Below are 12,802 nucleotides of genomic sequence, written 5' to 3' on the forward strand. Positions count from 1 at the left end.
GTCTGCTAACATCAAACCCAAAAACTAAAATTGTGTCTTCAAAATTGCTCTGCAAAAGTAAAGTAGTCAATGAAAAACCCTCATTTTGGAAATGAATGGACTGAAAAATGTGTTCATTTGTCTCATTTGGATTCTCTGGACATTTAGCTCTGTGGAAATTTCGTAAGTGGATTTCTAAGACTCATATAGAAGTACCTCTGGATGAGACCGATATGGGTGCAATAGAATCAGCAAACATTTCCACTTAAACTTTGGAAACATTATCACAACATATGGAAAATATGTTCAAATTTAATGAGCTTTAATGAGCTCTTTGATGAAAAAATACAGGGTTTACATTTCACATTCAAAACATTTGATTTTTCAGTGATAGTAGTGAAAAAGATTTGATCACTACTTGTTAAACATGTAACCTCCCACACAATGTTCAACATCAATTTGACACTCTATGGCCTCCTTAATTGTTATTTAACTATAGCTCCTAATAACACAAAATGTACAATTTCCTGCACATTTTCAGAAACATTTCATATTATTTTCTGCAAACAGATCATAAACACTACTGATTCCAAAACGTGGAGCTATAGTGTACATGCACAATGTGGCATTTTATAATAATCACACAAAAATTCATGTTTTCATTATTGGCAAATTCTAAATATAGTGAACTGGACCCAGTAAGGCACTGATACAACACTGACCAGTCAATAGTAATGAAAGAGCTGACTGGCTGTCAAAGTAGAGAAACAAAGTGGATGGGTTTCAAAATGTTGCAGCTTAATGTCTCTTCAGATTCACAGATTGGAACGGGTCAACCAGGGGAACTCCTAAAACAGACAAATGTAAGACAGATTTAAACTTTATGACATAATATATTAGCTGTTAGCATTAATCTAATTTTGTCTACCAATTTAAATAATTTCAAACTTTGAGTGCAACCAGTCAGTTCATACATAGCATACAGATATTTCCCTGTGAGAAAATGTTGGTTTACAGCAAAATATGGACTGACTGGCTTGCCCTCAAAATTTGACTGAGATTGGGACCCTTTACTATGGCAGACAGATGGGTTTTCATGTATTTAACATAGATTAGTGAGTCAAATTCATCATTAAAAATGTGTCCAGTACAAATGTATTATCCATTCATCTGAATATGTCTGTTACCCACACACATAGATGGAGGGTGTGACACCTAATCCTTCAATTTGAGTTTGCCAGAACATGCACAACGTAACACAGCAGGTCACTGCTCTCAATAATGGGTCCACAAATAGCAAGGTCAGCAGAGTCAGAGATATTTGTACGTGTCTGTGTTAGTATATATCTATAGGCATACACTGTAATTAACGCTCTTCACACTTGCCAGAGCACTCCAATGCTACAGGTAACAGACACAACAGAAAATAACTGTTGGATTGAGGTGTTGGTGGAGGTTGTTGAAAATGAATTAGACAGTGTCACGCACGTGTGAAGAGAGTAAGGATGTTTTATTTTAAAGTTGAGATGGAAAAGTTTACAGAGATTTTTCTTGGTCATGACTTACGCTCTCCCTCCGTCAGTGGGAGCATACACATATTATAGAAAATATTATCACCTTCAGTTGTTCCATAAACAATCTTACACAGGCAGAGAAGAGACAACTCTGAAAGAGTTCACAGTAACCTTGATTAATTACATTTAACACTACTACATATTGTGTACTAAGCTTACACACCCTGAGTTCTAAAAACTGCGGAGTCGCTTGCTAATAGCAGTTACAGCTACATAATAATGATTCGATACATTTGATTAATAAAAGAAAGCATCCTACAGACCAGCTGTCCACATCAGATCAGAATTTGATCAGATGCACCCTTGACATACCGCGCAGTGATTGGCTGAGTAGTCACAACAACCTTGTGTTTAGGTAGTATTTGTCGCAAAAGCCATATGATGATGTACTGCACTAGCACAATTATCAGAACCAGGATGAGTAAACCCAAAACACCCAAAAGAATATATTCCAAAATTAATTTGCCCATTTCCCCAAGACTTTCAGGTAACCAGTCAAACTATCCACCCTGGGTAGATGGAATGTTATGAACCACCTGTGAAATATTTTGCAATTTGGAAACTAAATTTTTAAGGTCACTACCATTGTCTGGAATGTAAAAACAACACTCAATACCCACTACAGCACACGTTTTCCCCCTGGGCTGACAGAAGATAATCTGACAGAAAGTAATAGTTGCTGTGCACATCAATATAAATTTGTTTTCAAAATCATGATTTATATGAACAGCTACCAATAGATATCCAGCATTTATATACAGTATGCCTACCATGATATGAGAATTTGCTGAAGGTGTATGTTATCTGTGTGTTCATGTGTCTGGAATCAGCAGGTTACCTGTTGTTTACGGTCTGAGGCTGGGTCTATGAGCACATTGAGCAAGCTTGGCGTTGCTGCGTCTCGCAGGCTCTGCTCTAATGCACTGCGGAGTTCTTCCACTGTCCTCACCAAGTACCCACAGCCTCCAAATGCACACATCACCTGGTCATATCGTGCCTCTGGCAGCAGCGTCACTGGAGGTGCTCTAAAACACATACATACTGATTTTTTTTGTGTGTGTGAGAACCAAAAGAATAATAAAGAATAATAATTCAAGCAAACAGCAAAAACACTGCAATAACAAAAGCACAATCTATAGTGCAAAACACCAAATAGAATAGTCTAATAGCTACTTACAATGTGCAAACACATTCCATAAAAGTTCCTTATAGTGATAGGGTGGCAATAGTCAGGAGCCAACCTAAAACTATGTGAAAACTAAGGTAATTGTTTTTGTCCTGGCAACATTTAATAAGTAAAGAAACTCATAGTGCCAAAACAAAAATATGTAGACTTCTTGTACAGTTCTAATGTGGTGATCAAGGTTCAACATAACCTTAAACAACTTTTGAACCATTAAACAACCACTGTCAAACTGGCTATAATACAAATGCTCACCAGAAGTTTGAGCAGCAACTTGTCAAGTATAGTTGTAAAACTTACACAGTGGTTATGTCTCCCATATTCTCCATTTCTTTCCATGTTACTGGATCTACTCCACTATAGATGCCATTATTGTTGATGACAATGATAATGATTGGTAGCTTATATCTGTGGAAAAAGTGTATTACGTACAGACACGTTGTGATAAACAGTTTAAGCATACCATAATGTTAATTACATCTAAATATTATTACTACATGTGAACACAAAGTGAGGCCATGTGAATTTAAGCAGTCAATTGAAATATTTTGTAGTAACAAATTTACAGTGGTGAAAAAGTTAACTGCACTAGAGGAAGCCCCAAGAGCAGAAAAAACCCAAATCTTGCCTAGTGTTCGTAAATGAGTAAAAAACTATTTTATGCACAAGTGTCCTATCCCATTGTAAAAGTTTATACTTGTGTTTTTGCATCAGTGTCGCTCTGCAATTACATCCAAACAACTAGGGCTGAATTTCAAATATCTTCTTCAACCCTATGTAGTACACAATGTAGTGGTATTAGTTTTACTAATCTTTAAAGTGCACTATTTAGGAAGTGTATTATAGAGGAGTCAAAATTTATGGACTTATTGATTTGAGCAACTTGAACCATATTTGTCTGACTGCAGACCAATCACAGTCGTTATGGTCTGCGTAGACGTGACAAGTTAAATTTCTGGGAAGGTGCTAGTCTGGCCAAGCTGCCTACAGCATAGGTTCCACACAAATATAAACTGGGCTTAATACTCTGGAGACAGCGACCTCTATTGGTTTTGAGGGCAGCACCTATGTAATAGTTGATATAACATAATTCGTTGTTTTTAATCTATGGCCATTTCTGCTGTGTACAGTGTCAGACTAATTATTGACAATCTGTTAAAAGACTGGGGAACCAAGAGTGACACTAGAGTCTTTTCACCTACAATGTGTTTAGCATGAGTCTTGTTACTAAAATTATAATACGACATTAGAGCCATAACATATTATGGTACTTTATTTTCAATACTTAAGTACATTTGAAGGTAAATACTGCTGTACTTTTATTCAAGTAGAGATCTACAACGAGGACTTCTACTTTTACTGGAGTAATATTTTACTGAGTATCTGTACTTTTACTCAAGTATGTGGTTTGTGTACTTTGTCCACCACTGCAGATTTATACAATGTAGGAACAGGAGGTACATATATTAATATTTCCAGGACACAATTAAATACAAACATTTTAACAAAGTAGCCCCAAAGTGCAGAGTTTAATTCAGAAAGTTGTGTTTGTTTAAACACTGAATGTCAGTGTGTATATTCACAATGTCTGGTTATTTATAATAATATTATAAATATTTATATAGACATTTGTGTTTGTAGATTATTTCTTTGTTACAACAATGCTGCTTGGCAATACATCTTATACCTATGTTTATAAGTAATTTCTTCAGTTTTATTTGTATAAGCTCCATCTCTCAGTGCTGTTCAAAAAGTCAAATGTCCATATGTGTCAGGATCGGGTGGACTGCCGGAGGTGAACGCACACACTATAACACAGTATACTTTTATTTATACATAAGATAACAAAATAAAGGCAGACAGACTTGGATAACACGACAGGATACTTAAACAAATAAAGACCGAGAGAGAGAGACCATACAAGAAGAGCTAAACAGAGACCTAGACATGGAGAGCTAAACAGAAAAACCTAAACTAGAGAGACAGATACATACAGACCTAGACTGGGATAAGACACAAACAGATTTGAGACAAGAGAAATACAAATAGACAAACCAAACGGGCACACAAAGCACAAAGAAGGAACAGACAGACCAGGCTGACATACAAAGGGAAGCAAATCGAAGTGAGGAACAGACAAGTGAAAGTGGAATGTCCAACAAAGAGGCACTAAGACAAGGGAACTTTAATGCACACCACAGACAAGGAACACCTCGGACAGATAACGAGAGGGCGGGATTTCAAAGGAGACACTGACGAGGAAGTGGAACTAAGGCAGGACTGGAGCAGAGACATGAACCAAAAATAAACAGAACCATGTGCTAGAGCACATGGTGGGGAAGACAGACACATGACAGGACCAGGGCATGACAATATGTTTAAATATGTTCAAAAAGACATGTTCAAAGGGTTTCATGGGGTGTCCTAATTTTAACATGACTGTATACCCACAGTTCATGTTTCCACATATTCTGTCATATCACATGCTATGTTCACAGGGCCATTACAAAACATTTCCACAGTAGAATTTCTTCATCTTCAGGATATCAATAGTCTGTTATATTGTGTCTTCAGTGAGACTTTCAGATTTTTGAGACACTTTGAAAACAAAGAGGTAATATCCGCGGAAGGAAGCTAAACGTGTAGTTTTTCCACGGTGTGGAAGTTGTGTTCGTATTTCGCCATCTAGCGGCGACAGAATGCAACTAGTGCAGCATTTAAGGTGAAACAGAAAATCCTAATGAATCGATGTGTACTCTGAATTTATTTAACATGTATTGAATTTGAGCAACTTCAAAATATACTGTTTTAATTTTTTAATCTGAATTTATTAACCTTGAATAATTACAATGAAAATATGTTCTTGAAAATTCTCGAGTTTAATTCAAGACCAATTATATTCAGATGCATACTTCTGAAGCAAAATATTTAGAGGTGAAAATCTGAAGACTTTAATTCAAAAGGAACAAAATTCAGATGCAGAATTTCAGTGCAAAAAAATTCAGTGCTACAAATTCAAAGGTGGTAATATTTCAAAATCTGATGAGACAGATTTGCTTCCATAGAAAACTGCCCAAATGTGAATCTCTTCCTGATGCTGAAAACTATTATAAGCAATTATCTGCTGATATCTATAGGAACCCAATGTTATATCACTATACATCCCGCTTTAAAATTGCACACACTGACATAATGGAGTTATAGAATTATGGGTCAAGTGCATATGACATGTATCAATTTTATAATATTACATAGTGTATAAAATGCTAGTGTATATCACTGAATGTATAAATACCAGAAAATGATGATTGGTGCTGTGCACAGTGTGGGTACCTGCACATGGTCTCTACTTCCATACCAGAAAAACCAAAGGCACTGTCTCCTTCTACACATACTACTCTCCGTCCTGTTTGCTGGGCTTTCTCTAGTACTGCTGCTGCAATGGCAAAACCAGGCCCCACTCCCATAGTGCCAAAAGTCCCTGCATCCATTCTGAAAAACAAGCATATAGCATAAAACATCAAACAAAAGAGGCATTAGATTAACATCCATCCATCCATTATCTGTAACCGCTTATCCAATTTAGGGTCGCGGGGGGTCCAGAGCCTACCTGGAATCATTGGGCGCAAGGCGGGAATACACCCTGGAGGGGACGCCAGTCCTTCACAGGGCAACACAGACACACACACATTCACTCACACACTCACACCTACGGACACTTTTGAGTCACCAATCCACCTACCAACGTGCGTTTTTGGACTGTGGGAGGAAACCGGAGCCATTAGATTAACAAAATTTTAAAAAAATCTGTATCTGTAGTGTTACTATTTCTAATAATGCGGAGAGCAGACCTGTTCCTGGGGTAGTGGTTGAGCAGCATGGTGCGGCCTATATCCATGGTGTTGGCTCCTTCACTCACAATGATGCAGTCTTTGGGCAGAAGCTCAGCAATATGGTGGAATGCTGTGTAGTAATTCATGGGCAGACTAGTGCGCAGAGCAAGAGCCTGCAAAGGATGGTCAAACTGTAAGCAGAAATCTAAGTAATTCCAAAAGCAAAAAGACATGAAAATGGCAATTTCTTTGTCAACTACAATATTCGTTCAAAACACACCTTTGATATCTGAGCATTAGAAGCCATTTTATCTCTCAGTGTCCCCCACCAGTCAGTGTTTAATGGATATCTCCATGTGTCTGACCTTAAGCTTTCCACAAGCTAGAATTCAAATTAAGGTAAAATCCATTATTTTCTCAGAAGTATAATAATCATAAAAGAAAGTAAAAAATCTACATCAATTATGTTATGAAAGAGTTTCTATCGTGCTATAAATATTATACCTGGCCCACCACAGCTCTCACATCTCCCAGTAATGCTGCTGCAGCTCTAACATTATTGCTCAGCTCCTCTGCACACACATCCACCTGCACACAGATCAGGTATCTTATACATTTACACATTACCTAGCCACACACAACCAAACCAGTGTTTCAGGCCACAAAAAACAGTCATAGGTCTTAGTTTCTTTACTATGAATAAACAAATGTTCTCTTAGAATAACCAAACAAACCCACATTACCTGAATAATTTTTACATGAGGGCTAAATCTCGGAGGGAAGCCAAAGTGCAATATCCAGTTGAGTCTGGCCCCCAGTAGCACGACCACATCTGCCTGCAATAAAGCTCTGACAATGAACACAGGTTTAATAATGTTTAAGAAAAGGATTTTTAATATATATTTTTAGCAAGACATATGTCAACATAGGTGATATTCTCCGTTTGTCAGAATTATTTTAAAATTGCCTTTGGACAATAGTATAAAACTAATTTACACACACACACACACACACACACACACACACAATAAACTGCAGTAATATTATGACTTAATGCATGACATGAACAAAACACTAGCACTTGAATTACCCTTGCATTCCAGCAAAAAATACAATGGTGATGATTCATAATTCACCTGCATTGTTTTATACAGTTGAGTGAAAACACTCCAGAACAGTTACTATTGTAGAATTACATCAATGGCTTTATATTTGAATAACTTTTAAATCTTTTAAAATTTCACACACACACACACACACACACACACACACACACACATTTGAGAGCTGCATCAAGCCTGGATCTACCTGGATCGAGCAGCAGATACACAGTTGGGATGGTCATCAGGAAGCACTCCTTTTCCCATTGGTGTAGGCAAAAATGGCAGCCCACTCTGTTCCACCAGCTGTTTAATCTCCTTCTCCGCTCGGCCATAAGCTGCACCTACACCAGAGAAAACATTATATTAACTCACTTCAATAAATAACAAATTATTCACAAATTATTCACACTAAAATTACATAAAGTGACACACATGTAAGTGTTGTAAAACTGAATCTTAAACAGATTTGCTCGGCCACAAATTAACCATATTCTCCCCTGAAAGTCTTGCATTCTTTTCCACTGTCATTAAGGGAAATATGCAACTAACTTTCCAGGCTGAGCTTATGAAGTAAAACTAATTTAATTTTCATTTCTCTATAGTTGTCTTTTGATAAGTTATTGTCCATACATTTGTGTAGCACAGGACTGACAGTTTATAATACAAAATGTGAGAGCTGAAGAATAGATTCCTGATTATGTCACCTTTGCCTATGATGAGCAGTGGTCTCTGAGCTTGTTTAAGGACTCTCATAGCCTCTGAGATGTCTTGGCTGCTGGCAAGGCTCGCTGGAGGAGGAGGACAGCATGATACAAACCTGAAATCACAAACAAAAGTAACAATGACCGCTGTATCAATGAGGAATGCCGTCATTCATCCATTCTGCTACATGTGCAGCTTAGTACAATTTATCTTCCTGTATTAAACCTGCCAACTGACCACCAAATTAAACTATGCATATATAAACAGAGAAATCACCAATGTGTTTGAGTCCAGGGCCAGAACTGATAACCTCTGTCCAATAGGATCGGATGCACCCAATCTCTATTTTGTCTCTATTTTCTTTTGTTTCTCTTACCTTTTAAGCTACTCTCAATAAGCTCAAGCTAACAAAATCACATTGGATATTTGTTGCATATTTAATTGATCTAAAACATCAAATATAGAAGATCCTTAACTTTAATGTGAAGCCAGTCTTCCACTTTACGTTTCACTGCATTCAGTACTAGTGACTACAGTCATTAAAAGCAAACATCGGTTAAACTATCATCTTGGTTGTTGTGCATTACTTTGAGTGTTACAATGTTTACCTTTTCATATTTTGTCATTTTTGTTTTAAGAACCTCTGTGAAGCACTTTGAGCTGCATTATGCATGAAAGGTGCTAATACAAATAAAGATTATTGTAACAGATTATTATAAATAATGTCACTACAGGACTCCAATACTTGTAGTGTATTTTGGCTGCCTCACCTGACACTGCTCTTGTCCACTCTGGCATTCACCATATCTCCAGGGATGTCTATGTAGCAAGCTCCTGGACGACCATAAATACTGATCCTTACTGCCTGGATAAAGTAAGATTGCATTATGTTTCATTTGTCTAATGAAATCAGAAATCAATAAAACATGATATAGGTCTTAGAAAAAGTAGTAACTAATTAAATATATAATAAATAAATATCTAACTTCACTTTTTCAACTATAGCTGGAATCATGGCCAGACTCCTTGGGCGGGCGGAAAACTTGCTGTAAAGGCGACAGGCTTCTACCTGAGAAAAAAAGAGAATAATTCAGTTTTGCAGAGACACACAAGATGCTGAGGATTAGCCAAGTGTTGAAATGTTTACAAAACAAACCTGAGGGAACTCTTGAAATGCTCCAGTGGTCTCCTGATTTTGATCAGAGGAGCCTCCAAGAACGATCACAGGCCTGTATTCAAACAAGGAAACATGGTGCTTTATTGTATAAGCTGAAGTATTTCTCTCACAGAGTTACCATTTTCTATGTCATTAAATAAAACTGTTACTGTACTGCAATAGCTGCACCGTATATGGGCTTGTGCAATTACGTAGCTTAACCTTTACTTAATTTACTTGCGATTTATAATTGCAAACTTTCTGCCCATTAATTGTAAAACAATGTTCATTTAACACATCTTTTGAAAATAAGGGTCCAAACAAAACCTCTTCCCATCTTTGCATGAGTAACAGGCCCAACTCTTATTTGAAGACTTTACACTAGTGTTGGAACAGTGCTATGTGTATTTGACTGCATTCATCTAGAAGGACATTAGCAAAGTCAGGACTAAGTGATTAGCTCTGGATCACTAACACCACTGTTTGTATTGAATCAGATGATGCTCCATCACTGCACTGCTCCAAAGTAGGTCAATTCATTAAAAACCTGTCTACAAACTGTCTACACTGTGTTTGTATAGGATGCTGCATTTTCAGTTGCACAATTAATGCCAACAGCGACCTCTTGTGGAAAAATGGCCAACTTGCTAAATGTGAATCATAAACCAGGACCATTACATTCTTACTATCTGATCATTGTTATTGGTTTAAATGTAGCACACATGTTATAAAGATATACAATATTTTTTCAAGTGTATAGGCATTACCAGCAATTCATGTTGGCATTGGCCATTCCACCAAGCGCATGGATCAGTCCAGGTCCTGATACAACCAAACACACTGCTGGACTATGAAAAGGGGCACAGAGGAACATATCTATTAAAATGAAATCTTGGTTTTCTTGATTTGGTTTAATGGAACAGTACTTAAACCAAACATACCGTCCAGTCAAATACCCAATAGCAGAAGCAGCATAGCAGGCCTGTTGAGAAAAAGAAATGGTTATAGTAAAGTGCAGAATCCTGTGGCCTTATTCAGTTTGAAAACAGGATCCTGTATATAAAAGTGTGTGTTGTGTGATGGTCTTACTGCCTGTTCATTGCGCATGCCCACATACTTTATACCAGCAGCTTGAGCAGCCATGGCCACCTCAATGATGGGCACACCGACAATGCCAAACATGTATTCCACATTCTGAAATTGAACACATCATTATGATGAATAATAACTGTCATAAATTCTACACTGCATCAAACATATACAAAATAAAGTTCAAAAGAAATATTAAAAGTGCACAGTGGAAACTTTAAATCTAGGTTCATATTATCACAATAAATTGAAAGGTGATTGAAAAATCTATGCATGATAAATTAAATAAAACCTGTGTAAAGCTCTGTTTGGTTGTAGTCTCATATGGAGATTCACACATTTAAACACCAGTGACAACAAATAGTGCACTTTAAATCAGGTAAATTCATACATTACAATACATATATTTATAATATTTGTAAAAAGAAATCATTAAAGGAAATACTTCACTATTGAACTGTGAACAATCATTTGAATGAATGCATAAACCAATATGTTATATACCTGGTTAAATGGTTGTATTCTAATATGGAACATCTCCTGGAATTAGACCTTTGAATGCAATGTCCAGTGCACACCAAGAATTTTACATTGTTAATGTTCATGCTGTGTTTTTTACATGTAAGAAGACATATCCACTTAGAAACTGCTGGGTTCTTAAGACAGTCTCAGGGAATTCAGATAGGCAGTGTTTCTTATGTCATAAATCTAAAGAACCAATCCTGTCAACTCTTAGGGCAGAGTGTTCAAGTTGCAAGCAGCCAATGAGTGGTGGAGATAGAGGTGGTGACTAATGTACAATTTAATCTAATCAATAAAGGCATTAGGTTTTTTTCAGAAATAACTTTTAAAACTTAAATTCTGATTAACATAAATGTGATTTTAGGGGTTAACGAAATAGATGTTCAGAAGGAGATTTTAAAAGTGTATTTTATACAGCACCAGTGAAAGTCCTAGTGTTGTTAAAAGTCGGTGCACCTTTGATTACATCGCTTTTTGATGGTTTTACACACTAAAACGGTCATTCATGGTATTTTTTTTTTAAATAAGGGCAATGCTCTATATTTAATACATACACCATCAGAATGAATGACTGTTAAATGGTCACTTGTATGGTTATAAAGACTAACCGCGATAATCGAAAACCTGCTGTATAACGACTGTTACAAATCTGACATGATGATCTTGTATGTTACCAGAATAAATATGGATAGTTTGGCTAACGTGTGCATTGAACTCTGAGCACTGTGTCAAAGGTGAGTTAGAAAACTTTGTGTTCCAGTTTACCGAAGGATGCGACTCAACATTTGCGTACTCTCTCTTGTGAAATTATAAAGTGATTAGCGTCCTTTTAGGTACAAATCTTTGCTAGTTCAAGTGCATTAATGTCAATAACAACCAGAAATGGCACAGTAACTGAATGACTACATATAATATTTTGGTTTAAAGCTAACTTTTGGCTTTGGAGCTAACATATCTGCCTTCTTAGACATAGCTTTAGTTTCACTGAATGCAGATAAAATGAATTCCAGTTTTATTGCACTAACCTGAGACTTAAGCGCCTCGGCGATGATCTCAGCTCCAGTCACTTCAGCCATCTTGCTTCTAAATTCGAGTGCGCAGCTAATACACGGTTAGCGGTACTGCTGGTAGTGGGTTCCTAACAAGTACCGAATCCCAGAATTGAGAGTCGACTCTGTTCACATATGTCCAAACACACATCTGGGTATTGTTGGGTATTGCTTGGAACAAAGTCAGTAGAGTCGGTATGTATGTTATGCCATTATTGCCATTGAAAATCATATTCAGTGTTTCTCTTTGTAACTGAATGCCATTGTTGCGCTCTGGGAGCACCCGGAGGAAACGCGGACATGGGCAGGACATACCAAACTCTTCACAGTCACACTGAGTGGAACTTGGACATTTGACTTTCATTTGAACAGCACTGAGAGATGGAGCATATACAAATAAAACTGAAGAAATTACTTATAAACATAGGTTGTACAATGTAATTGGCTTTGGCAGAGAGTATTTGGCAAATTTTTCACTCAGCTCTACTGCTCCTCCCAAAACGCATGTTCCCTACAAATGTGGCACCATTGAAAAGGGAAATTAACAGGCTTTTCAATGGTATAAAATTTATTGTCAAGAAGCATTGTTACAACAAATAAATAATCTACAAA

The 12,802-nt window shown here is 36.9% G+C and overlaps 1 protein-coding gene across 2 annotated transcripts; it reads right to left on the minus strand.

Moving 5' to 3' along the window:
- Window positions 1-290: 290 nt before the first annotated feature.
- On the minus strand, window positions 291-12,278 carry hacl1 (2-hydroxyacyl-CoA lyase 1). Of its 2 annotated transcripts, XM_066683525.1 has the most exons (17): window positions 12,167-12,278; window positions 10,620-10,724; window positions 10,472-10,512; window positions 10,298-10,378; window positions 9,531-9,603; window positions 9,366-9,443; window positions 9,145-9,239; window positions 8,377-8,489; window positions 7,878-8,013; window positions 7,313-7,418; window positions 7,074-7,157; window positions 6,850-6,951; window positions 6,588-6,742; window positions 6,070-6,228; window positions 3,037-3,144; window positions 2,392-2,578; window positions 291-827 (listed from the first exon to the last, which is right to left on the minus strand). In XM_066683525.1, the coding sequence occupies exons 1-17, from the start codon at window positions 12,215-12,217 to the stop codon at window positions 795-797; spliced, it is 1,707 nt and encodes a 568-aa protein (XP_066539622.1). In that variant the 5' UTR covers window positions 12,218-12,278; the 3' UTR covers window positions 291-794. The 2 variants fall into 2 exon arrangements, with proteins under 2 accessions (XP_066539622.1, XP_066539623.1); XM_066683526.1 differs by lacking the exon at window positions 291-827 and having other exon boundaries at window positions 2,464-2,594.
- Between the last annotated feature and the right edge of the window lie 524 nt (window positions 12,279-12,802).

This window comes from Hoplias malabaricus, chromosome 10, assembly GCF_029633855.1.
Source record: "Hoplias malabaricus isolate fHopMal1 chromosome 10, fHopMal1.hap1, whole genome shotgun sequence".
Taxonomy (NCBI): Eukaryota; Metazoa; Chordata; class Actinopteri; order Characiformes; family Erythrinidae; genus Hoplias; species Hoplias malabaricus.

Excerpts from the sequence above, each read along its gene's own strand:
- hacl1 (XM_066683525.1), bottom strand. The coding sequence starts at position 12,217 with ATGGCTGAAGTGACTGGAGCTGAGATCATCGCCGAGGCGCTTAAGTCT. Across the intron at positions 8,014-8,376 it reads ACTGCTCATCATAGGCAAAG|GTGCAGCTTATGGCCGAGCG; the intron begins GTGACATAATCA and ends TCTCTGGTGTAG. Across the intron at positions 7,419-7,877 it reads GTATCTGCTGCTCGATCCAG|AGCTTTATTGCAGGCAGATG; the intron begins GTAGATCCAGGC and ends GTTCATTGTCAG.